We start from the raw sequence: 24,534 nt of genomic DNA on the forward strand, positions 1-24,534 counted from the left end.
TCCTGCAGGAGGCTAGCTCCCACCCTTGCCTGATATGGGTAGTTTCTAGAACTATCACTCCGTCTCTGTGTTTATGTCTCTTCTTGCTCTGCCTCAGTACTTGTACTTATTTGACATTGACACGGGGGTGGTCAGGAAAGGTATCAACTCTTGTCTATTCCTGCTTTTGATATAAGGCCAAAGACATCTGATTTGGGGTTTCTCTTGAAAAGGTTTATACCGAGTATATCCTTAAAATATTCATTGAAAAGGGAGCCAGTTAGCTCATAGTCTTTCATGGTTGTGTATCAGTCAAATGAAAGAATTGAGAATTCAAAAAGCATTTACATTTGGTGTGTCTTAAACCAAAACCCTTCAAAGTAATTTGCCTCAAATATTTGATTTACAGCACCTTATTCCCGAGTTTTTCCTTACTAACAAATAGGAAAGCATTAAAATAGGCACATAAGCCCTAGCAAAGATGTCTTAAGAGAATGTATTTCTTCAGAAGCATGAATTATGTGAACACCTGGTGTCTTCACATTATAGTCACAAATTCTCTAAACACGAGTAAGATTTAGATGTAGTATACACAGACACTTTTAAGTAAGATCATGGCCTTAACTGGAATTCTACCAGAACACTTGCTCTTTCTCTTTTAAAGGAAAAAGTAGTTTGATATACATAATGAATGAGTTCTTGAAGATTCTATTTGCTTTCATGATTACCTACAGCCATACAGAGTAGATATAAATTGACTAAGTGGTATACCTGGCATCTTTTAGTTGGCCCAGTATTCCCTCTCATTCCTGATCATTTACAAAAATGGATGCTTTGATCAAATGAAAGGGGGTTAAGGAAAAGTCTTGGGAAAACTACTTGTCTCTCAACCTAAGGGTTTTCCTTCTCTGATTGCCACAGATGACTTGGAATGGAGGCGGTTAGCCTGAGCAGTTATCTTTTTTTCTAGAGGCCTACTGAGTACTGCTTTCACCATAATGAAAGGAGCCTCTGGAAGGAAGATCCTTGTACCATAGTGTCCTTTTGAGAATGATGTTAGCGAACAAGCACTGGGTTTCTGGCTTTTGGTACAGTCGTGGTTGAGCCAGAGCAGATGCAAGAACTGTGTGGTGTTGCATTGATGTGGTAGCACTGTGACTGGAGGGCTCTGCACTTTCTCTTGTATCTGCTGCGGAGAGCTGACCTCTTAGCAGGCCTTACACTGCTCACAGCCAATAGGCTATGTGTGTCACCCAGAAAATACAGCTGTCACTTTTTATCTTGATAAAAATGGTGTGTTTTTAAATTATTATTTCATACTCATTTTGTGGGGGAGTATTTGAATGTGCCTTCTTTACCTTACAGCTTTCCAGTAAAGAAATCGCAACCAAAAAGGAGCAAATCTCTGAAGCTCTTCAAGCCACCCAGCTTTTTTTGGCTAAACATGGAGACAAGTATGTTGGATCTCATTGTCCCTTTCGTTCAGTGAAGGGTCACCTTCTAAAATCCATCCAGCCGACAAAAGGCAGTGCGTCTTAACTGACATCTCAACCGTGGACACAAACCAACCAGACTTTACTTAATAAAACATGAGTTTAGCAATCCGTCACTGCTAGTCTTCACTGTTCTGCCGTGTACCAATCCTCATCTGTTTCTGACCAGTAAACTGTCTCACACAGGTTGAAAATGAGTAGCCATTGTGTGGCAGTCCAGGCTCTAAGTCAGGTTCTATATAGTGCCCTGAAACTACATCTGGGAAACTTCATACATGTGTTCTTTGCATGTGTGTGTGTGTCTGTGTGTCTGTGTGCGTGTGTGCACATACATGCGTGCCCGTGTGTGTGTTTCTGTGTTTTCTAGTCCTATTTTTCACAAGTTATCTATTTCAACCAGTAATTGAAACAGAGAGAAGGCATTTTTCCCTTGTTTTGAATCCTCTTGGAATGACCTCTTCATGGTTACCCTGGAATGATTTTTATGTTATTATTTGAAGAATCCTTCTCTGATCATCTTGCAGTAGTTATTCTGGTTTTGTTTGCTGGTTTTGTTTTTATCCTGGAGTGTAACTAACCTATTAGTTTAACTCTTTAGTCTCTTTCTTAAGCAGAGGAACTAATCTTACATGGCTCTTTACTTTAATACATAATCATTTCAAAGCCCGTGAAATAATTCAGGCTCTATTTTAAGATTAAGTAGCAGAGATATTTGAAGCAATTTACACGCTTGCACCCTTGAAGGCTGACATTACCTCTTGACACTTTATGCTTACTGTAGACTGACAGATGAAGAAAGAAATGAATTGGAGAAACAAGTGAAAACTCTTCAAGAAGGATATGATTTATTATTCAGCGAGTCTCTGAAACAAGAATCCCAGCCGTCCAGAGATAGGAGGGTGGAGGAGAAGGTAACGTTACTCACAAATGTGAGGTCCGTTCAAGAGTCTGGTTTGTGCATGACTGAAAATATATGGCAGTGTACCTCGAGGTTGATACGTGGAAAATACCTGGGGAGAATTTATTTGAGTGTTTGGAGGCTTTTGTGTTTACAAAGTTCAGTCTTACATGTGCTGATCATCATTCATTCTGCGCCTTCTTAATCTCTGCCTTGCATGGTGAAGGAGAACGCATTCATTCCCTAACTCTTCTTTTTCAAAACCATTCTTTACTGTTAGGTATTTTATTATAAAATATGGCTAGGAAAGACCCTACGGTTGATATGCTGTGGAGCTTTTTGGTTGTCTGAGATACCCACGAGAATTATTTGAGAGACGGGGAGCTACATCTTAAAGTGAGATACTCTCATATCTTAAGCAAAAAAAAAAAAATAGCAGAAATCGCTTAAAAATTGTCCAGCTCACAGTCATGTGCCGTACACAATGTCTGATAGTTAAAAGGTGTATGTTATTTTTAACTCCATGACTTCTAGGAATACTTTCACATAATTTGTCATGTTTGGGGGTATGTAACAAATTTCCTGGCTCCTTAGGGTTTTTTTTTTAACTATTCTTGCAAAGGTTTGTGTGCTGTAAACATCAATAGCATGGAGTCTGATGCTCTCTCATGCCACTAGACCCTAGTCACACCCAGATGTAGAAAGCATGATTTGCCTTCTAGATGTGTGTTCTATTTTCTCACTGTCCACACCCACTCCTGTGTCCTCACTAACCTTGTTAGTGTGCCCGGATATTAAGTTTTCAATTCACAGATGCATGTTGTTTTCAAAGCTTTATCACATCCTGTGCTGATGAATAGATCACTGACATAGATCACTTGTGCATTTGAGCTGCCTAACATTCACAAGCTGCCTTGGTAAGTAGAGGATTTTTTTATGATAAAGTATACTATTATAAAACAAAACCGCCGATGTTATAACTGCCTTGGGTACCAGACTGACCCAACCTCTCTGCATTTCTTTTTCAGCGGGATAAAGTGATTGCAGGCACCATGAACCAGGCAACTGGGGAGGTCCTTTCCATCTTCCAGGCGGTTTTAAGAGGCCTGATTGACTATGAGACAGGAATCAGGTTGCTTGAGGCACAGTTAGTGATTTCTGGTTTAATTTCACCAGAATTAAGGGAGTGTTTTGACCTCAAAGATGCTAAAAGCCATGGCCTCATTGATGAACAGATTCTGTGCCAACTGAAAGAACTGAATGAAGTAAAGCAGATTATCTCCGCTGCATCACCGTCCACGATTCCTGTGCTACATTGTCTGACTCAAGGCGTGATATCAGAATCCATGGCCATCCGAGTTCTTGAGATACTGCTTTCGGCAGACTCTCTGGTGGTTCCAGCCACAGGCGAGCACCTAACCTTGCAAAAGGCATTCCAACAGAATTTGATTTCCTCAGCATTGTTTTCTAAAGTCCTAGAAAGGCAAAATACTTGCAAAGATCTTATTGACCCATGCACTTATGAAAAGGTATCTTTAACTGACATGGTACAGAGAAGTATTCTGCAGGCAAATACTGGGATTTGGCTTTTACCCGTGAGACCGCAGGAAGCGGGCAGAATAACACTGAAATGTGGAAGAAGCATCAGTGTCCTAAGAGCAGCTCATGAAGGGCTCATAGACCGTGAAACCATGTTTAGGCTGCTAGGTGCACAGATTCTGTCTGGTGGTCTGGTCAATTGCGACTCTGGTCAGAAAATGACTGTCGAAGAAGCCATGGCAGAGGGAATGATTGACAGAGACACTGCAAGTAGTATCCTCACCTATCAGCTTCAGACAGGAGGAATCATGCGCTCAAACCCTGCTAAGCGCTTGACAGTAGACGAAGCAGTACAGTGTGACTTGATCACTTCCAGCAGTGCGCTTCTGGTTCTAGAGGCCCAGCGGGGCTATGTTGGACTCATTTGGCCCCACTCTGGTGAAATATTTCCCACGTCTTCTTCCTTAGAGCAGGAGTTGATTACAAATGAATTAGCCTACAAAATTCTGAATGGGAGACAGAAAATTGCTGCTCTCTACGTCCCAGAAAGTTCTCAGGTCATTGATTTGGATGTTGCTAAGCAGCTGGGAATTATAGATAACAACACAGCATCGATTTTAAAAAATATAACACTGCCAGACAAAATGCCAGATTTGGGAGATTTGGAAGCTTGTAAAAATGCCAAGAGATGGCTTTCTTTTTGTAAATTCCAGCCATCTACAGTTCATGACTACAGGCAAGAAGAGGATGGTTCTGATGGTGAAGAGTCAGTCACAATCCAGAGCTCAGAACAAACTAAAAAGTTATTCCTATCTTATTTAATGGTAAACAGCTACATGGATGGAAACACGGGACAGCGACTTTTGCTCTATGATGGAGACTTGGACGAGGCCGTGGGCATGCTGCTGGAAAGCTGCAGTGCAGAACTCAGAGCCGACACATCCGTAAAAGAAAGTCTCTCTGTCTTAAGCATCTCTGGTGCCTTTCCTAATTGCGCTTCAAGTAAAGAAAAGGATGAGTGTTCGACGCCAGCAGCTGGCTCTGATAAATGTCCTTCCAGACAACCTGAACATAAAGAGGCTCTTGACAACAGAGAGCATGCCATGAATGAAGAGCTCTGTGAAACAGAAAACAATGGCAACAGTAGTGGATTGTATTGGCTAGAAAACCTAATGACTACAACAGCAATTGTTCATAAAGGCAATTGTCCATCTAGTGTGTGTGTCCCCAAAGCTGCATCATATTCAACACAGCCTGAGTTTGCAGAAGGGAGCATGCTCAGACATGATTCTGATGACGTACTTCACGACTATAAAAATCAAAGTGAGCTTGAAACAAAGGCACATCTGGATGAACGTAATCATTCTAAAAGCACTCAAGATTTTGCAGGTAATTTTTTGACTTCAAAAACTGGTAGACTTTGTAACTTGAACGAAAGAGAGAATGAAGATAATATGCAGACTGGCTCATCTGTCTTTGACTATTCCCCCCGGCTGAGTGCCCTGCTAAGTCATGATGAGTTGAGGCACAGTCAGGGACGTTTCAGTGATCCACAAGCCCCACAGAACGTGGGCTATATAGGTGAAGCTTCCCCGTTGTCATTCAATGACCAAAAGTTGTCATCTGATACAAGTACAGGAGAAAAATTCCAAGACCAATTTCTGGGAATTGCTGCTATTAACATCAGCTTCCAGGGGCAGCATGGTGGACAGAGGTCTTTAGAGGCTGGGTGTAGCGATCCTCAAGGGCAATATCACAGTGATGAGTACATGTCAGATGCTTCAGGTGAGAGTGGAAATGCTCAGCCAACAGATGAAAATGAGAAAAGTGCATCTGCGGTGGAAGAACGCTCCTGTACCACGGTCCCTGGGGATGGTTCATGTAGTACCAACACACTGTCCCCTGAAGGAGCCATCGATGCCGATGACTATGAAACATCACTGCTGGCAGGTCAGCAGAGTGACACAGGAACAGACACTGAGAGTGATGATTATTTTTATGATACCCCCTTGTTTGAAGATGATGACCACGATTCTCTAGTTCTTGAAGCTGATGACCATGATTGTTTGCACCCTGAGGACTACGACTTGATGCAGGAGGAAAACGATAGGACCCCTCCTCCTGCTGATGTTTCTTATGACATTTCAAAAGGGAAGGAAAATCCTTTGTTTCCCCAGGGAGGTATAGTTGATAGCTTAAGCATGACGAGCAAAGTGCATTGTTCTCAGGAACTTCTTGTAGGTATGGAGAAACCTGAATTACATTTGGTTGACCAGAAACAGTGCAGTTCAGTTGGCTCAGACAAAGTGAATGAACAGTTAATGGAATCTGTACCTAAAGGGGAAAACCTGTGTGACCTTGACAATGATGGTTCCGACTCATTGACTGATGGTGAAAGTATAGGAAGGAAAGAGGGCTCCGGGGCTTCATTAACACCTGATGGTAGCCGGAGAGGGAGAAGAGAAGAGTTTGACACTAGCCAAGAAAGTCAGTCTGATACTGATCATGGAGGTTCTGAAGAAAGTAGAGAAAGTTACGGGTATTATATATATGATGGTAGTGACACGGATGATGATGACGGTGACACTCACAGTGGGGACTACAGCAGTGAAGATGGTGGTGACAGAGGAGGAGGACAAGGAGTAGAAGATGGGAATGGAAAGCCCATGTGCCAAGTTGAAGATACCCAGCTGTGTGCCACTGCTGTAAAGCAACGCGGGGATGGGAACCCAAGTCTCGGTCACACAGTCCTCCCAGAGGAAATGCACCACGCAAGTGTTTTGCAGCCAGAATCAACTGGCGAGAGAAGTCAAGGCACTGAGAGAAGCAACCATGCGGAAATTAGGACTGGAACTGACGAGGAAAACAAAGCAAGTCTGTCCAGTCACATGGCAACCAAAGACGTGTCACTACCTGGTGCTAAAGACAACACCTCAGAAAAAGTCTTTGAAAGTGTTTTGTCTAACAATACTGGTTCGGTTTCTGAATTAGAAAGTGATGCAGTGAACACAAAAGTCAAGTTGGCTCAAGGGCCAGAATCTACAAACATTCTAAAAGCTGAAGACGGGTATCTTGAGAATGTATCACCCCAAATCAATCCATCTTTGGATAAAGTCATTTGTTCTGCAACTGAGTTAATAGGTGGACCTTCTGAGGAAAGCCAGTTGTCATCCACAGTAAATGACAAGGGTCAGCAAGGAAGCAGAAGAGGTCTGGTTAAAAGTAGAGACAGCAAAAACGATCCGCTGGTAAATGAAACATCCATTCAGGAAATGGGCTTGGGTAAAGAAGAAGGGTTGATAGAAGGCCCAGGAGAAGAGGAAAGGTATCTCAACCCCTTTCCAAATACAAGGGTAGCAGAGAGCCTCAACATGGCTGACAGTCAGTTTGTCCGTCAGATGACAAACACTGAGGAACTTAGTCACGGAGGGGACCTGAAAGCAGCAACTGTGATTCTTGGAGATGAATCCAAGAGTGTGCCAAGGAGGGTTAGTGCGAGTCCCGTTCCGTCTGAGACTCTTGCAGAAATATTTGACACCTCTGCTTCTGAAGTGACTCCTGCTTACTCGACTTCAGATGCTACATCCTCCGAGGTAAAGAGCCACGTGGGAGACGATGCCTTTACAGGAGATCTGGAGACAGAGAGTGGTCTGCTTACTTCTTTAGAACATGGTGACAGACGTACAAAAGCGGGTGTACTAGAACAAAACAAAAATATCCCAAGCTGTGTCTCAGTGGTTTCTCCTCCCATGGAAGATGATTTACAGACAGCAAATAATGCAGAAGAAAAATCTGTCATTCCCCAAGAAGACTGGCCTCCAGGTGCCGAGATCCAGCAAAGTGATCCTTGTATCAAAGAAAGTGTCTCAGAAGGAAAAACAGGCACTGAAGAGTTCACTACAGAAAATCGTGATACCACACTGTCACCCTTGCCTCTTAAAAGTGTGGGGGACTGTGGAGAAAGCACCAGTTTTGTGCAGTCTAAGCTGCTTCTGAACGGGGTGGGAAACAGCACGTTAGGTGTGGACTGCTCACTATTAGAAAGCAGCAGGGAAAAGGAAAACACCGAGAGACGGCCACACAGAGAACCAGCCTTCTCTCCAAGACTCCACGAGAGAGAGGTTCATGCTCCTGGGTGCTCTCTGGCGTATGTAGATGATGGAAAGGGTGTCTTGCAGAGCATATTAGAAGGTCATGTGAATCTCCAAGAGGTGAGAGGCCCTTCAACTTGCACAGACACCAGAATTTTGATTCAGAACTTAATTAAAAGAGTTGTCTTGTCTCAGTTGCCAGATGAAGTAGCTAGTGTGCCCGGTCCTGGCATTTCCCTCACGAATAACGCATCAGAACTGAAGGCAGAGAGTGGAGTTGATCCACTCTGTATTGAGAGTCTTCAGTTGGACCTTCTTGATATACTGAAGCAAAACCAGCAGATCCAAGAGACCCCAGGCACATCTGAGTTGATAAAAGTATTAACTCAAATGGAATGTGATCCAAAGAAAAAAGGCATTGCATCTGAATTATTTCCACCACAACTTAAAAATGCTTTTTATAAGCTGCTTATTGATGGGAATGCCACTGAAAGAGAACAGGCTGAAGCCTCAAGTCAGAACCCATGTGCTGCTTCTGAGCTGGTGGAAGAAAAGCCGTACATCTGCAGTGGTCTTCAAAGCAAAGAAGGAAGTCGCTGTTCCCTGACCCCACAAACTGTAAGCGACACAGGGGCAGAAGACTCTGCTGTGCACATAGCAGCATTGCCAAGAGATAAGAAGCTTGAAGAGCTATGCAGTGAGCCTCCCAGTCATTCAAAATATATTTCTGTATCAAAAGCAATGGCCTCTGATGACAGCTCAGTGGAAAAAGTGAGTTGACATATGCATTGTTTTTCCATGACAGTTCCACAATAAACATGTGGGGATTATCCCATACATTTTATTTTCTTTAATATTTTTCATAAAGACTATTATTTACTGTATCCAAATTTGTTTTTAGTGTTCCAATAAGTTGCAACAGTGTTTACAACATACAGAGAAAATGCATGAATATTTGGCTTTGCTTCGAGATATGAAACCCCCCTTAGACAGCCAGCCACTTGCGGATAGCAGTCTAGAAGCCTTGAAGAATCAGCTTACGCAGTTAGAGGTAAGAGTGGCCTACTAACATGCCTGTCAGCTTTCCATCAGTAATCAAGTTAAGGAGATTTATTTGGGTTCTTCACTTTAGAGCCTCTAACCTATGATCTCTTGGTCCTGTTGCTTTTAGTTTTGTGGCAAGGCAGTTCATCACCTCAAACTGAAAGGCAGAAGAAAGAGTCCATAGTGCCCCTGTCCCCTTGAGAGTATCCCACCCCTGAGATCTGAAGTCCTCTTCCTAAGTCCACTTCTTAAAGTTTCTAATCCTCCCCTGTAGCACCAAGCCAAGGACCAAGGCACCAGCCGTGGGAAGCATCCAGATCCCAACTGCAGTAGTTGGTGGCTCATGGATGATACCATTTCGTGCACAGTTGGAATGCTTCGCTCTTGTGTTTCGTGTTTGGGTTCGTGCTTTCTGCTGTTAGTGAACAGGTGTGCACTGTATTTCTCTGCAGACATTTGAGCTGGGATTTGCTCCAGTTGCTGTGTTTTTAAGAAAAGACCTGAAGTTGGCAGAAGAGTTCTTGAAGTCTTTTCCTAGTGACCTTCCCACAAGACATCGAGAGGCACTGAGCAAAAGCCACGAAGGTTTGCAGAAAGCCTTCTCGTCCCTCAGTAGTGAATCCTCAGAGAGAAAGAAGCTGATCATGCTCGCAATCGACGCTGAAATGGTAAGCATGAAACGGTGAATTTTGAATAAAATGTGATGGGGAATTTAAACCATACTTTGAGGGTTTTTTTTTTAAAGTATTATATTTTTAACAGTTCTCAACTCTTTTTTGTTGTTGTTGTTTTCTAGTCTAAGCTCAAAGTTTGTCATAAGGACTTCCTACATAAACTCACATCATATTCAGATTGGGTGTCAGAGAAAAGCAAATCTGTGGAGGATATTCAAACTGTGAACGCCCAGGATACTGAACTTGTAAAGGAAAATGTGAAGTTTCTCAAGGTAAGTATCGAAGTACACATGACAAAGTACAAGACATAGATTTAGTGCAAAGTGTTCAGGACGAAGACAGCCTTCCAGAGACTTTAAGGGATTATTCCCTGCCTTTGGCTTGAAGAGATGTCTTTTCAGTTGCTCTAGCTCTGGAAGCTATCCCATACCTTGTACCAAGTTCTCATTACCCCTTACAAACTGACTTTTGTGTTCATAAATGAACTGTATACGTACAAGATAGTAAACAAAGATGTGTAAAAGGTTGTACAAAGCTAGTCAAATTACAGGAATCATATTTATATGGTAATTAATTTTGGTCTGAAATTTTTTTTACGGGCTCTTAATTTCAATAACATTCCCATTAACACGGTTGGGCTCCTTGCCTCAGAATCAGAAAACTAAAATTATAGTGTGTTAATTCACATTTTGTGTTCTTTATGATCTTGCTATGTGTTTTCACAATTGAAAGGCTAGTGGAAATATTGGCAGCTACTTTGTGATGTTAATGGGCCTTTCATGACCATGGATGAACCTGTTTGGAGTCTTTTGGGTTTTTTTGTTTTGTTTTCATTAGTTATGCATTAAGTGTGATCTACTAGACATAGCCCAAATATTCTTGGTTTCTTTTTCTTTCTATGTTAACTGTGTCATATTTAAATACTTTATCATTGGGGTGGAGAAGTGGCTTAGTATAGAAAGTGCTTCCACACTTCTGTGCACGTATGAGGATCTGAGTTTATATCCTAGATTCCATGTTGTCGGGTGGGGTAGCACACATCTGTAACACTAGTGCTTCTGTGGGAAGTGGGAGATGGAAACAGGAGAATCCCTGGTCGCTTGTGGACCAGCGGGCTTGGAGGAAGTAGTGAACAACGCATCAAAGGCCCAGTCTCAGAACAAGGCAGAAGGCAAGAACCAATACCTGAGTTTGACTTCTGACCTCTACCCTGGTGCTCTGGCATATGCATACCCATACTCACACACATACAAGCACACACACACATGCACACAATCACATAGATACATTACCAGGTGATTGATGGGTAGGTTTGTTGATGACTACTGAGAAAGGACCATTAACCCTTAGAGTGCTGATAGAAGGAGCGTATTTAAGCAGTTGACTAATGCTGTAGAACTTCCTCACTGCCACCTACCTTCCTGGTAACTCGTACTGCTTTTTCCCCAGGATGTGCTAAGAGACCTCACACATACCAAAGTGCAGCTTGAAACGACGGCCTTTGACATACAGTCCTTCATCTCTGACTATGCGCAAGATCTGTCCCCCAGCCAAAGCCGACAGCTGCTGAGGCTCCTGAATACAACCCAGAAGGGTTTTCTTGACCTGCAGGAGCTGATAACCACTGAGGCGGGCCGGTTAGAGACTCGCTTACACCGCGAGCAGGAGCTCGGTCACCAGAAGGTCTGCCTTTCTTGTGCAGTTGTGAAGTGCTCTATGTGGCCCTGAGTGGGTGTGGGGTTAACTCTGCAGTGGGTATAGGGGGTGCCCTGGGTGGGCTCAGATCACAGCATAGTTTCCCATGTTGCTGTTTTCATGCCGTTGATCTCTTTTCATTGTTTCCTAACAGTGTTTTGTCAGGCGAGAGCCTTAATTTTCTCCCTGGAAATGGGAGCTGAAAGCAATCAGAAGTGTCCAGGGGTAACTGATGAAGGTTTAACTCTGGAGGTTCAGAGTGCCATATCCCCTAGAAGGAGGAGGGCTGAACAGAGCCAGGGCTTGTGCTTCAGAGACCCGCCCAGAGCGGAATTGCCTGGGTTTGTGTCCTAAATGCTCTATTTTATCTGCTTTGTGTGACGTAGGAAAGTCACTCACCCTCACTCTGCTCATTGGTCAGTTAGAAACCGTGGTGTTTATCTGGTGATCCTGTGAGCACCGATAGAGCAATTCCGAGGAAATAGCCCTCTGCCTCACCCATGCTGAGCTCTTAGTCAACATGAGCTGTGTTTACTGTGGCTCTGATCTAGATAAATGGGTGTGCATAGGGGATAGGAACACAAAATACAAGTTTCGACTTACTAGTCTTTGAGAGTTCATGAGCTCAATACTGTGTACTGACGGTAGTGAGCAAAGGGCATGCGGATGAAGTAAAAGAGATGCATGTGAAGTTCCTTTTATTCTCGGAGCATCCAGGCATTGTGTGTCGCATGATAACCTGTATATACATCTCCGTTATGTTTACTGACAAACCACAACTAACTTCTCTTTTGGTGTCCTTTTGCAGAATTAATTATGTGTGTCGCAGGTTTCAAGAGCTTAAGAAAATGGAATGTTTCTTCCTGTCGATCAGAAGTTCCATCTCTTACACCTGTGCATGGCCAGTATTCTATCACATGCCTTCTCCTCAACAGGCTCTTCCGTGTGGATGGGACATGCTCATACTGCACTCTCTGTCTGTCCTCGCTCAGTTTGCACTCCAATGCTATCATGTTTACAGCATACTTAAAAGGCTTAATGGAGGGGGTTTGAAAAGTGTATTCTGATAATAGGCTTGCTCAGAAGTGGTTTGGAGGTCACGCATTGAAGGTGTTTTGGGTGTTCTCCCTCTTAGGTTGTGGCAGAACGTCAGCAAGAGTACCAAGAGAAACTCCAAGGGCTTTGTGATCTCCTCACCCAAACTGAAAACCGCCTGATTAGTCACCAGGAGGCCTTTGTGATTGGAGATGGCACGGTGGAGTTAAAGAAGTACCAGACCAAGCAAGAGGTAGACCTTTGGTAGCAGCGGCAGTATGTCCCTGTTAGGTCTGGTTACAATGTCTGGAAGGCCACTGGGATTGCTGAAAACGTATCAGCTCTATCAGAAAGCAAGGCATTCCCAGAGGCCCCGAGAAAGAGCTTTAAACTTTATACTAAAAGCTAGATTTACACTTAAAGCAGGCCAGGTGACATACTCCATCAAGTGGGTAAATGATACATTGCAGTGTGCACCCTTTATGTCCAGCTGACTCACTTACAAATCAGGAGAAACAGCCTTCAGTTAGAGTTCTTTCTCAGTGCTCAGTACTCTCTCTTCCTGTTCCTCTCGTCTTTTCCTGTAATTCATTCTTTTTTCTGTCTTAGAAGCTAGAGGGATAAAATAACAAAAGTGTGAGATGAGAAAAATCTGTATTTGGGTGTCAGGAGAAAGAGAACCTCGTTATATGTAGCTTTTGATTCAAATTCAGTGTTAGTCATGCCTGTGGGTGTCAGTTCCCTTCGGTAGGTATTAAGTGTCCTTCTACTGCTACGTTGTCTTTCAAGCCGAGTAAATATGAATCAAATCACTACCAAAGTTAATGTCACTTGGTAGTGGTGTTATCCACAGGCTCTCATGCAAGTCGAACACTCCGGAACTGGGGGGCCTCCGGGTAGAGTATGGAGAAAGGTGTTATTAGGATGCAGCAGGGTGTTACACAGGATGAAAACGCATAAGGACAGGATTCCCTTGTTTTTAAGAGGAAAGATCACAGGGAAATTTCTGCTTCCCTGACAAAGGAAAGCCAACTCCTGAGAGAAAGCTCCCTCTCAAGAGTCCTAATTGCCTGGGCTAATATGCAAACAGTACATCATGCCAGGTAGTAGTGGCACATGTCGTTAATTCCAGCACTCGGGAGGCAGAGGCAGATGGATCTCTGAGTTCAAGCCCAACCTTGTCTACAGAGCAAGCTCCAAAACAGCCAGGGTTATACAGAGATACCCTGTCTCAAAAAAAAAAAAAAAAAAAAAAAAAAACAAAGCAAAACAAACCACACTATATGATATTCGGCCTGGTATTAGAAAAAGAGAGCATCTCAGTTCTCTGATGGAGCTATTTTCTTTTCTTTCCCAAGTAATACGTAGGTATTAAAATCAAGTGTTCGGTTGGGTGTGCGTGCCTGCAAGTATAGCACTTGGGAGGCTGAGGAGAAAGACCACATAGTGAGACCCAGTCTCAACACACACATATCACTGTTTTGAAGTAGAGTAAATCTCACCACAAATATGTTGTAAATGTGCTTATTTTATATAAATTTCATGCAAATTTGTACAGTTCATGTGCTGAGTGCCTCAATATTTTCAGTGTTTCACAAATACTCATTCTTTAACATGAAAAACTCATACATTTTTAATATTGAAATTTCAAATTATATGAAAATTAAAGTGCAGCTGAACCAGCTCACACTGCCATACTCTGTATGTTTTCTCAACTGTATCTGCTAAGTCTCTCTGCCCACAAAGAGTCTTTTTGAATTACAGCTCTGCAAGAATTGAGGTGATGTAATAAAATACTTTTTTCTTGTGTGTGTTTTAAGGAATTACAGAGAGATATGCAGGGAAGTACGCAGGCTTTGGCGGAAATAGTGAGAAACACGGAAATCTTTTTAAAAGAGAGTGGTGAGGAGCTGTCCCAAGAAGATAAAGCTTTGATCGAGCAGAAACTGAATGAGGCAAAGACAAAGTGTGAACAGCTGAATTTAAAGGCAGAGCAGTCCAGAAAGGAGCTGGATAAAGCGGTGACATCAGCCATCAAGGAAGAAGCTGAAAAGGTGCCCGTCCAAGTGTATGGTACATGGTTGCTCTGCTGGAGGTAGTTAAGGCAGCATGGTAGCTGCTTGCTTTTATTAAGCTTGTCAGGTGGTGAGCAGCACTTAGCCCTAGGAACTGAAATGCTGGAGCTATGGGTCTAAAGTGGCCAAACACAAACAAAGATGGTAAGAATTGGCTTTGCTTAATTTCTCCTTAAGTAGAAGCAGGTTGAGAGATTCTGGATGTGAGAAGTGTTGTCAACTGTAGTTAAAAATTCAGAATAACATGTTTGAAGGCCGTGTAGACCCGGAGTCACTGCTTGTTGCCTTAAGGTTTAATTCCCATATGTTTCTAGTATGTGTTAGTTTTTATAATTCAGGATTACGTAACCCTTTTTTAATGGGTTAAACCTAGGCTGTGTCTATAATATTTACGGACCTTCCCTACCCAGGTTGCAGCTGTGAGGCAGCTGGAAGAGAGCAGAACCAAAATAGAAAACCTTATGGACTGGTTGTCGAACGTCGAGAAAGACTCAGGGAGGGCAGGGATGGAGCACCTACAGGTGATGGAGCAGAATGGAACGCATTGGCATGAAGGTGATGGCAAGTCGGTAACTGGAGAAGAGGACGAAGTCAATGGCAACCTGCTGGAGGCGGATCCTGACGGTGGGACCACGGAGGAGAACCTGAACCAGCAGTACCAGAGAGTCAAGGTGCGCTGTGTAAACGGTGATGTCGTCACAGTCTGTGTGTGCGTCAGTGACAAGTCAGGCAGCTTTATACAGCCACAGAGAGTGAAGACTTTCCCGACCCCAGGTTCACTGTTTGTCAGATATAAATTACTGTGGAAGGTCTTAGCAAATAAAAATAGTAAGAAGTTAATCATGAGGTAACAGCTTCTGTGCTCAGGTAAAGCACTGTTTAAGAAATGAAAGAGGGCATTAGAGTTGGCTTATTCTTGCTGAGGGTCTACGTTCCGTTCCCAGCACCCACATCAGGCAACTAAAAACTGCCTGTCACTCCAGCTGTCCTCCAACGTCATCCATAACAGACATATTTGCATAAATTTTAAAAAATGAGTCCCATAGTTGACCTCTCCAGAGTGGTGGCAGTGGTCCAGCACTCCTGCCTCTTTCTGAGTCACTTCATTTAGTCTTCCTGTCTACTCTTAGAGGTTTTAAATTTTCATTTTATAAGACAATTGCAGCTTAAATACCTAAAGTAGCTTGCCCAGGTTGCATATGGAATAGAAACAGAGTTTGGCTTTAACATCAGCCATAGTTTGGGTCACTGTGTGGATCTCTCTACTGCTCTGCTTGTTCGCAGACTGGCTGGCTGTGCAGCCTTGAGCTCACATCCATTCTAAACTGAGTGTGTCTGAGTGTTGATGGTCTTTCTTTCTTTCTTTCTTTCTTTCTTTCTTTCTTTCTTTCTTTCTTTCTTTCTTTCTTATTTTTGTCTTGGTGCCTGGAATTCAGCACCTGATGACTATGTTTGAGAGGATTTGGATTTGCAGGTCTATGGACTCTTCTGGGACCCAATGGGATAGTCTCAATGAGATTTTTCTAGAAGATATAACTTATGCCCAAAGAGTGGGGGTACTCACTGATAACACTTTCAAAATCTTAAAGCCGGGTGGTGGTGGCGCACGCCTTTAATCCCAGCACTCGGGAGGCAGAGGCAGGCAGATCTCTGTGAGTTTGAGACCATCCTGGTCTACAAGAGCTAGTTCCAGGACAGGCTCTAAAGCTGCAGAGAAACCCTGTCTCGAAAAAACCAAAAAGAAAAAAAAAACAAAAACAAAAACAAAAACACTTAGGAATAGGACCTCACTGTTATTGTTTAAAAAAAAAAAAAACAATGAACTCCTGAAGGAAGTTTATGAGTTACGATGAAAAGGTCATGAAAGGGTAGTAACTTAACCAACGTAATAAATGTTATCAACAAGTGTACTTTAATACAAAGAAGTCACCTAAAACAGCCATTGCTTTAGACCATAGCATGACATTTTCCTTCTGAGATCAAAAATCCTTAAGAGCCGATCTGCGGTCTGAGTGAGGACACAGCCAGAGGGCCCAAGTTAGCAGTATCGGATCCTCCGCGACTGTGCTGGGCCCCAGGTCAGCCAAGTCCCTCTCCTCCTTTCAGCCTGAGATTCCTTATAGCAAAGGAAGGATGCTGATCTGATGATATAAGGTGCTCTGTATGTCCATCCTATCGCATGCAGAGCCCTGCTGGGGAGGAGCGTAAGGAGGTGATTCAAGTGCCAAAGACCTAATCTGTGGGAGGAATGGTTTGAACAAAAGTGTGTATCCGCGGTACAGAGGGGTTGGGCACTGCTCCAGATGGTGAGAATGCTGCCGGGGGCAGCCTGTGCTCCGCTGGCGGGCTGAGAGCAGGCTTGCGTGCAAGGTGTAGCTCTCGGTGATTCTAAGCCCTCGTCACTCTGCTGTCCTGACTCATTCTGTCCCGGGGTCAGCACTGCTCTAAGTGCTTGGCATTCCATCCCGGCACTTGCCTGCTAAGGAGGAGAGGGTGTCGTAACACATGATAACTAAGTTATGTGGTATGGTCGAAGATAGTAAGTGCTAAGGGAGAGAGCTCTTAACGAGTTGGATAACAGTAATTTAATGTAATGTGGTTTGGTTTTTAGTATTTAAACCAGCTAGTTAAGATAAAACTGTGATGAGATTTATGGAGATATTTAAAGGGGGGATGGAAGCTGCTATGTAGGTGTCTGTTGAAAGAGCTGCCACCATGGAAAAACACAAGGAGGGGAAAAAAAAGTATCAATATGCCTACCCAGGTGGGTGGAGTTAGAGGCGGGAGCAAGTGAAGACCAGGTGTAGCGGAAAGAGCTCTGCAGTGTTAGCCAGATCAGGCCCATGCTAGCCATTAAACTGGGGAAACTGCTCTATTTGGGTAGCGTATTTGATGAAACTTCTTATAGATGGAGAGGAAGGAAGTTGAGATGCCCAAGGCCAACCTGCTCTCTGGAAACTGAGACCAGTAGTGGTTCTGTGTACATTCTTGACCTGTTGGCGGCACCATTCCTGAGAGCGCTCTGCTTTCCTGTCCCAGAGTAGACTTGAACACCTAGCATGAACCACGTTCTGGAGGAATTCTTTGTATGTGGGCTGAGATGGTCCTTAAAGCAAACCTGTGACACACTGAGGTCACCACCTCCGTGTTCACTGTAAGAAACCGAGGTCATTGAGATCAGATGTCTCCAGTGGGCTCCCTTACATCTGCTCCTTTAATTCTGCTGGGCTTACTAGAAATGCTGTTCCTGTTTCGCTGTCTCTAAATTAATCAGTAAGAGGATTGTATGTGTGGCGGCTTGAAAAGCACATCGAGAAGCAGGTTGGGTCCTGGAAGCCCAGTCACCCCAAGGCCACAGTGTTCCCGAGCTCTAAGTTGCCTTTGACCTGTTTCCACACAGAGCCAGCATGACAAGATCATGGCTCAGCACCAGGCGGTCATCATAGCCACGCAGTCTGCACAGGTACTGCTTGAGAAACAGGGCCACTATCTCTCGCCCGAGGAGAAGGAGAAGCTGCAGGCAAACATGCAAGAGCTGAAGGCGCATTATGAGACAGTGCTAGCCGAGTCTGAGAAGAAGGTGAAGCTGACGCACTCCCTGCAGGAAGAGCTGGAGAAGTTCGATACTGACTGTGGAGAGTTTGAGCACTGGCTCCAGCAGTCGGAACAAGAGCTGGAGAACCTGGAGGCCGGTGCGGACGACCTCAGTGGCTTAATGGACAAGCTGACGAGGCAGAAGAGTTTCTCAGAAGACGTCATTTCACACAAAGGCGACTTGAGGTACATCACCATTTCTGGAAACAGGGTGTTAGAAGCCGCCAAGTCTTGCAGCAAGAGAGATGGCAACAGGGTTGACAAGGACAGCAGCATTGACACTTCTGCAACCCACAGGGAGGTTCAGACTAAACTGGACCAGGCTACACACCGCTTCCGGTCTCTCTACTCTAAGGTAATTCTATTTTCCTTTGGTTTTTAGTAGAGGTCAGTCTGTGATACATTTTTCAGTCTATCCTCTTCACTTTTGCTTTGTATTTAGAAGTTAAAAAAATAAACTGGCAAGGGAAAATAGTAGTTTTGTTCATCTTCACTTCTGGAAAATGTCTCTTAAAGTTTAGCAACTTCAAGTTTTCAGAGAGGCTTACAAAAAGTTTGTGTTCTCAAATTATGCAGTACCAAAGGTGACCACCAGAGAGAGCATATGAGCCAAGCAGAAGGAGGAGCTCAACCTCTAGTCTTGCCAACTGAAGTTTTCATGTAGGATAATTCCCTTCACGTATATTACAGAACTGTTTGTCCCCACAGATGTATTTGATCGGGATGCTCTCATTATTAATGACTAGTGTTTGTTAGTGATGAGTGTTCTATGTCGTTTCATTTATTACTCTAGAAAATAAAGAGTCTTATTACAAATAAAAACTGTATGCCAGTTGTGGTAGTGAGAAACGAATAGTGCATGTGGGTTTCCTGGGCTACACATCAGCATCCTGTTTGAAAATGGGGAGGGAGAGGACATAAGAACGTATTTCCTTGATTGCAGCATAGGCTGCTCAGACCACCCACCTGCGTAAGAGACTTGAAGAGCACCTTTGCGGCTTAGCTGGTGCTTCCTCGTAGTGTGAGTTATTTGACATCATCGTGTTAGTCTTGTGCAGCAAGTAGAATTGGCTTATAAGGCTCTGTAAAAGTATTTTCATCAAGTTTCTATATTTTATATATAAAATATATTATGTATTGCATATTATTTATATATGTTTGTATATATGGGGGTGTCTACACACACATATGTATTGTCTGAAAGCCCAGGAGGTGTGCCCCAGTAAGTCTTCCTTGTCCAGTGATTTCCCTCTCGTTTGAGATCCGCCACCAATGCTTTTTAATCATTGTAAGTCTAGAACTATCTCCTTATTTATACGTTCCCTTTTTGACTTTTCCACACGAAGGAAGAAAAAAAACTCGCTTGGGTTGATCTGTTTTTTTTCCCCAAGTTCCACGGCTCATACATCTCAGATTATTGGCTATGTGATAAAATAGTAAGTTTCAGCCTCCCTTTCTGTATCTTCTTTGGTTTTTAGTGCAGCGTTCTCGGAAATAACCTGAAAGACCTGGTGGATAAATACCAACACTATGAAGATGCTTCGTGTGGGCTTCTTTCCGGGCTGCAGGCCTGTGAGGCCAAAGCAAGCAAACACCTACTTGAGCCCATTGCTGTGGACCCCAAAAATCTGCAGAGGCAGTTAGAAGAGACCAAGGTAAAAAAGGAAGGAGGGAGGGAAGGAGAAACAGCTGTTCCGTGGTCCTGTTGATGGCCTTCCCTTCTCTGTACCAGTGTGGTAGTTCCATGGGGAGCAAATCCTGTCCCATCAGAGGGTTCCAAATACGCTGAACTCTCCATAGCTTTTGTCTGCTGTTACTGAACTACTTGACATTGATGTTATTGCCTGCATTCTGCCTCACCCACCTCCTACCCCCAACAAAGCCCAACCTGTTTACTTACTGTTCGATTTCTTATTTTTTCTCCCTTTTCCATTAGAATTAAACTCCGTGAAGGTGGGTGTTTGTGTCTGTGGTGTTCAGTGCCGTATTCTCAGTATCTAGATCAGTAGTTCTCAACCTGTGAGTTGTGACCCCTTTGGAGGCCGAATGGTCCTACCTCAGGGTTTCCTAAGACCATCTGTATATCAGATGTTTACATTATGATTCATAATGGTAGCAAAGTTAAAGTTATGAAGTAGTAATGAAAATAATTTTACAATTGGGTCTCACCTTAACATGAGGAACTGAATTAAAGGGTCACAGTGTTCGGGAGGTCAGAACCACTAGAACCACTGATCTAGAGGCTCACCCAGCACACAGTGCACAATGAGTATTCGTTCAAGAGTGACCTGTAGAAGAACGTTACTGTAATGTTCAGAGTGCCTCAGCGTTAGTGCTGGGGAACTGTTACGCTCCCTCGTGGAGGATAGAAACACACACCTTGTCAGACCTGTGAGTCTGGACAACCTACATGGGTGTTAGGAATTACAGGATCCAACCCTCTATACCCCGTTCCCAGTGTGGAACTGCACCTGTTCTCCCAGAGGTCGTAGGAACCACCCCCAAGGCTTGTTAGTCTTGGTTTACATTATCAGTGTGAGTCACCTGTCCCAGTTAGCGCTCGTCTGGTTCCTCCCTCTCTTTCAGCTTTGGGTACAGAATGCTTCTGCGCTGTTCTCACCTCCTTGACTGACTGCACTGTTTCTGTCTCCCTTCCCCATCATAGTGTAAGCATCTCTGGTACTGCTGCAGTCTGCTGTAGCAGTTTCCTTGACCATCACAGTTCTTTCTACAGAGTTCCCTTTGAGTAGCCTCGTCCATTGCCAGCTTGCTCATTTCCTCCAGCACAGTGTTCTAGGAGTTCTCCTTGCCCTTTGTTCCGCCCTCTGAAGGCCGGCCGTTCTGTCGTGGGCTCTGTTCAGCAGCATAGCCTTGGTCACTGAGGAAGTGTGGCTAATAAGCTAAGGAATTAAATGTTTTACTTTGTTTGATTTTGGTGTAGAATTCACATGTTTAGTAAGTCATACTGTATAAGTATCATGGCTTTAGATAATTTGAACAAGTCCATTTGGCTCTTCCCATCCCTGAACCGTTCTGAATTTTGTGGTCCAGACCATCAGAGAAGAGGACGTGGCCTCAGACCTTGGTAAAGTCCTGACTGCCCTGTTCTGGCTTAAGTTACTCCCAGCTGGGCTCCCCATTTCTCTCTTCATTTCTTGCTCACTGAGTCCCCCCACACACTTGGATCCCTTTATGGCCTTACTTAGTACTTTCTTCAAAGCCCCGTGTGTGTCAGCACTTGCTGTCTGGGTTGGTTCTTGCTTCTCTCTAATCGCTTTGTTCTCAAGTCCAGAGTAAGTTTAATGATGCAAGCTGTATGCTATACAGTTTATTCTATCCAACTGAATTTATCTTTTTTTCCCCTTATTGGGAATCTGTAGTCCTTCTGAATATAACTGAAAACCACTTAATCCCACAGGCTTTGCAAGGACAGATATCGAGTCAGCAGGTTGCTGTAGAGAAGCTGAAGAAGACAGCAGAAGTGCTCTTGGATGCCAAGGGCTCCTTGCTTCCTGCCAAGAATGACATCCAGAAGACCCTGGGTAAGGTCTTAGCTTGTTTCTAGTTTCAGATGGGTATGTTGGAAATGGAGGTATTGTATAGACAAGGAGAAAGTGCTCACAGATATATGTTGTATGATTTGTGGTCTCTGCATGTGTGTATGAAATAAAAATATCTTCCAGATGACTCTTCATGTTTCCCCCAAATAGAGCTGAGTTAAAGTCTGAGTAGGAATTTTCTGTGAGGAGAAAGCCAGTCTATCCGAGATGAGCGCTTCTCTGTCCTTAAAGATGCAAACATTCTGATCATGCACCTTGATCAGCAAGTAATTAAAAGGCACATGTATTTACAAATTCGTGTGCATTTTATTATCATGTCTAATTGTAAAGCACAAAACTACAACATTTTAAGGCCCATGAAGAAAGTGTGAGTGTAGGTTCTAAGGCACTGGTTCTCAACCTTCCTGAGGCTGCAACAACCCTTTAACAGTTTCTCATGTGGTGGTGACCCAGCCATAAAATTACTTTCATTGCTACTTCACAACTGCAGATTCACTGCTGTTATGAATAATAATGTAAATATCTGTGTTTTCCGATGGTCTTAGGTGACCCCTGTGAAAGTGTCGTTTGACCCCCCAGGGGTTGGGACCCCACAGGCTGAGAGCCGCCTGTTCTAAGGTTTTGTTCTGTTCTGATAAACTGTCATGTCAGCCCACAGCAGAGACCGTCACTGTAGGAACTCAAGCCTGGAGCTGTGAAGCAGAAAGACTGTCTTCATTGTGTTTCTGTCATTTGAAGAGGCATTTTTTAATGTTTTCTATATTTTTTAAATGTTTTTTATTATATTTATTTATAATATTGATGTATTTTACATCAATATTTAGCGCTTCTGTTTGGCATCATTTTCTAGGAATGTGTGAAACTATTTATAATACAGAAAAATTTCCATAAGATCTTTTTTATTTCTAAGAAACCAATATGTTATGGGTGATTTGTTGATTTTTTAAAAAAAAAAAAAAAAAACACACAAAACAAAAACTTGCTGTGTATCCAGGGCTAGACCAAAAAGCAAGAGCTTGTCGTAAAGGATTTGCTAAACACATAAAAACTCTGTTAGGAACTGGGGCCAAAAGACACACCACAAATACTTTGCTAGTGCTTTTTATTGCTTGGGAAATTATGCAAGGAACTGATCAAACTATACACATGCACACGTATGCATGTGGGATTCCAAAGTCCTCATCTCCAGATACCCTAAATACATGTGGGAGGGGGGGCATGTCAAGGTTCAGACATGCAGTTCATCGCTAACAGCACTCACAGTGTGTTAAGTTTTTGAAAGCAGCTTATTGATTTGGCGTGGGAAGTCATACAGCATAGCTGAGCTGACACCCCTCGTCACGCTGATGCACAAGCACTGCCCCGCAGGAACAGCCCAGCTGTCAATCACAAGCTACAGTTTTAGGCGACTGCTCTCGGGACTTTTAGCTAGGGGTTATTCTTGACTTGGGAACTGGATGCTTGTAGCGTCTTGGTGCATGTTAAAAGCAGCCCTTCTCTCCAGTAAACATTCTCCTCAGCGTCATTGTGTTTTAGCAACAGGCGTGTCAACTCTCCGGTTCAGGGAGAATGTGTTCAGCTGTTTTCTCATACTGTAGCTTTATAGCGACTTAAAAGAAATTGTTTTGCTGTTGAATCATGCATGCACCATAGGCCAAACACAAACACGGAAGGGAACTCCCCTACAAAGCTGTTTAGGCCATAGCTTCTAGTGCTCTGTTATATACTGCGTTCTACCAGAACATTCAGAAATAACTGAAATGCTTTTTTAAGTCTTTGTATAATAAATGAGATTTTAAAATCATGATTAAAACAAGTTCTTTTCCAGAGAGAGACAGAAATTTAGTAGCCCTGTTCTTGGAACCTGTAGCTGGCCCACAGTATAGAATGTCAAATGTCAAAATGCAGAATTTTGTATTCAAGAGAAAACTAGGCAGGAAGGTAGCATTTTCTCCCTTCCTTCCTTCCTTCCTTCCTTCCTTCCTTCCTTCCTTCCTTCCTTCCTTCCTTCCTTCCTTCCTTTTTTCCTTCCTTCCCTTTCACCTTAAATCTTTAGACTTGAACATAAAGTTTATATCATGAGAGATAAGTTGTTCTGTTAAACTCATTTTTGCCTTTTGTCTGCTATTAAACTTGTAGATGAATTCTGTTGTTTATGTTTTAGAAACACAATCATCGCTTTAAGTGGATTTACATTGTTAGCCCTTTTTCTCAATGCATTTGCATCTTCTGTGAATGTAAACCTCCCTGATTATGACAAAAGCTGAATATGAACATGTGTGTGTACACAGTCACGTGACAGAATATTCTCTCTGTAGAGTAGTTGTCTGGGAGCTGAATATGAACATCTGCGTGTACACAGTCACGTGACAGAATATTCTCTCTGTAGAGTAGTTGTCTGGGAGCTGAATATGAACATGTGTGTGTACACAGTCACGTGACAGAATATTCTCTCTGTAGAGTAGTTGTCTGGGAGCTGAATATGAACATGTGCATGTACACAGTCACGTGACAGAATATTCTCTCTGTAGAGTAGTTGTCTGGGAGCTGAATATGAACATGTGCGTACACAGTCACGTGACAGAATATTCTCTCTGTAGAGTAGTTGTCTGGGAGCTGAATATGAACATGTGTGTGCACAGTCACGTGACAGAATATTCTCTCTGTAGAGTAGTTGTCTGGGAGCTGAATATGAACATGTGTGTGTATACACAGTCACGTGACAGAATATTCTCTCTGTGGAGTAGTTGTCTGGGTGCTGAATATGAACATGTGTGTGTCCACAGTCACGTGACAGAATATTCTCTCTGTGGAGTAGTTGTCTGGGACTGTCGCTCACACCCTCAAATAATAAGTC

At 43.3% G+C, this 24,534-nt stretch overlaps 1 protein-coding gene across 2 annotated transcripts in view; it reads left to right on the forward strand.

Annotated features, from left to right (window-relative positions):
• Window positions 1–24,534, forward strand: part of Dst (dystonin) — a 391,633-nt gene that overhangs the window by 270,642 nt on the left and 96,457 nt on the right. Inside the window, exons 37-49 of one of the 2 annotated variants that reach the window (XM_038342010.2) lie at window positions 1,345–1,433; window positions 2,254–2,383; window positions 3,399–8,771; window positions 8,902–9,051; window positions 9,497–9,712; window positions 9,841–9,990; window positions 11,168–11,401; window positions 12,549–12,701; window positions 14,269–14,502; window positions 14,934–15,194; window positions 17,924–18,472; window positions 19,596–19,772; window positions 21,536–21,659. In XM_038342010.2, coding sequence (XP_038197938.1) covers window positions 1,345–1,433; window positions 2,254–2,383; window positions 3,399–8,771; window positions 8,902–9,051; window positions 9,497–9,712; window positions 9,841–9,990; window positions 11,168–11,401; window positions 12,549–12,701; window positions 14,269–14,502; window positions 14,934–15,194; window positions 17,924–18,472; window positions 19,596–19,772; window positions 21,536–21,659 — 7,840 coding nt within the window. The remainder of the gene's footprint in view (window positions 1–1,344; window positions 1,434–2,253; window positions 2,384–3,398; window positions 8,772–8,901; window positions 9,052–9,496; window positions 9,713–9,840; window positions 9,991–11,167; window positions 11,402–12,548; window positions 12,702–14,268; window positions 14,503–14,933; window positions 15,195–17,923; window positions 18,473–19,595; window positions 19,773–21,535; window positions 21,660–24,534) is intronic. The other variant, XM_038342008.2, reaches the window with a different exon arrangement.

Source organism: Arvicola amphibius, chromosome 9 (genome assembly GCF_903992535.2).
Source record: "Arvicola amphibius chromosome 9, mArvAmp1.2, whole genome shotgun sequence".
Lineage (NCBI taxonomy): Eukaryota > Metazoa > Chordata > Mammalia > Rodentia > Cricetidae > Arvicola > Arvicola amphibius.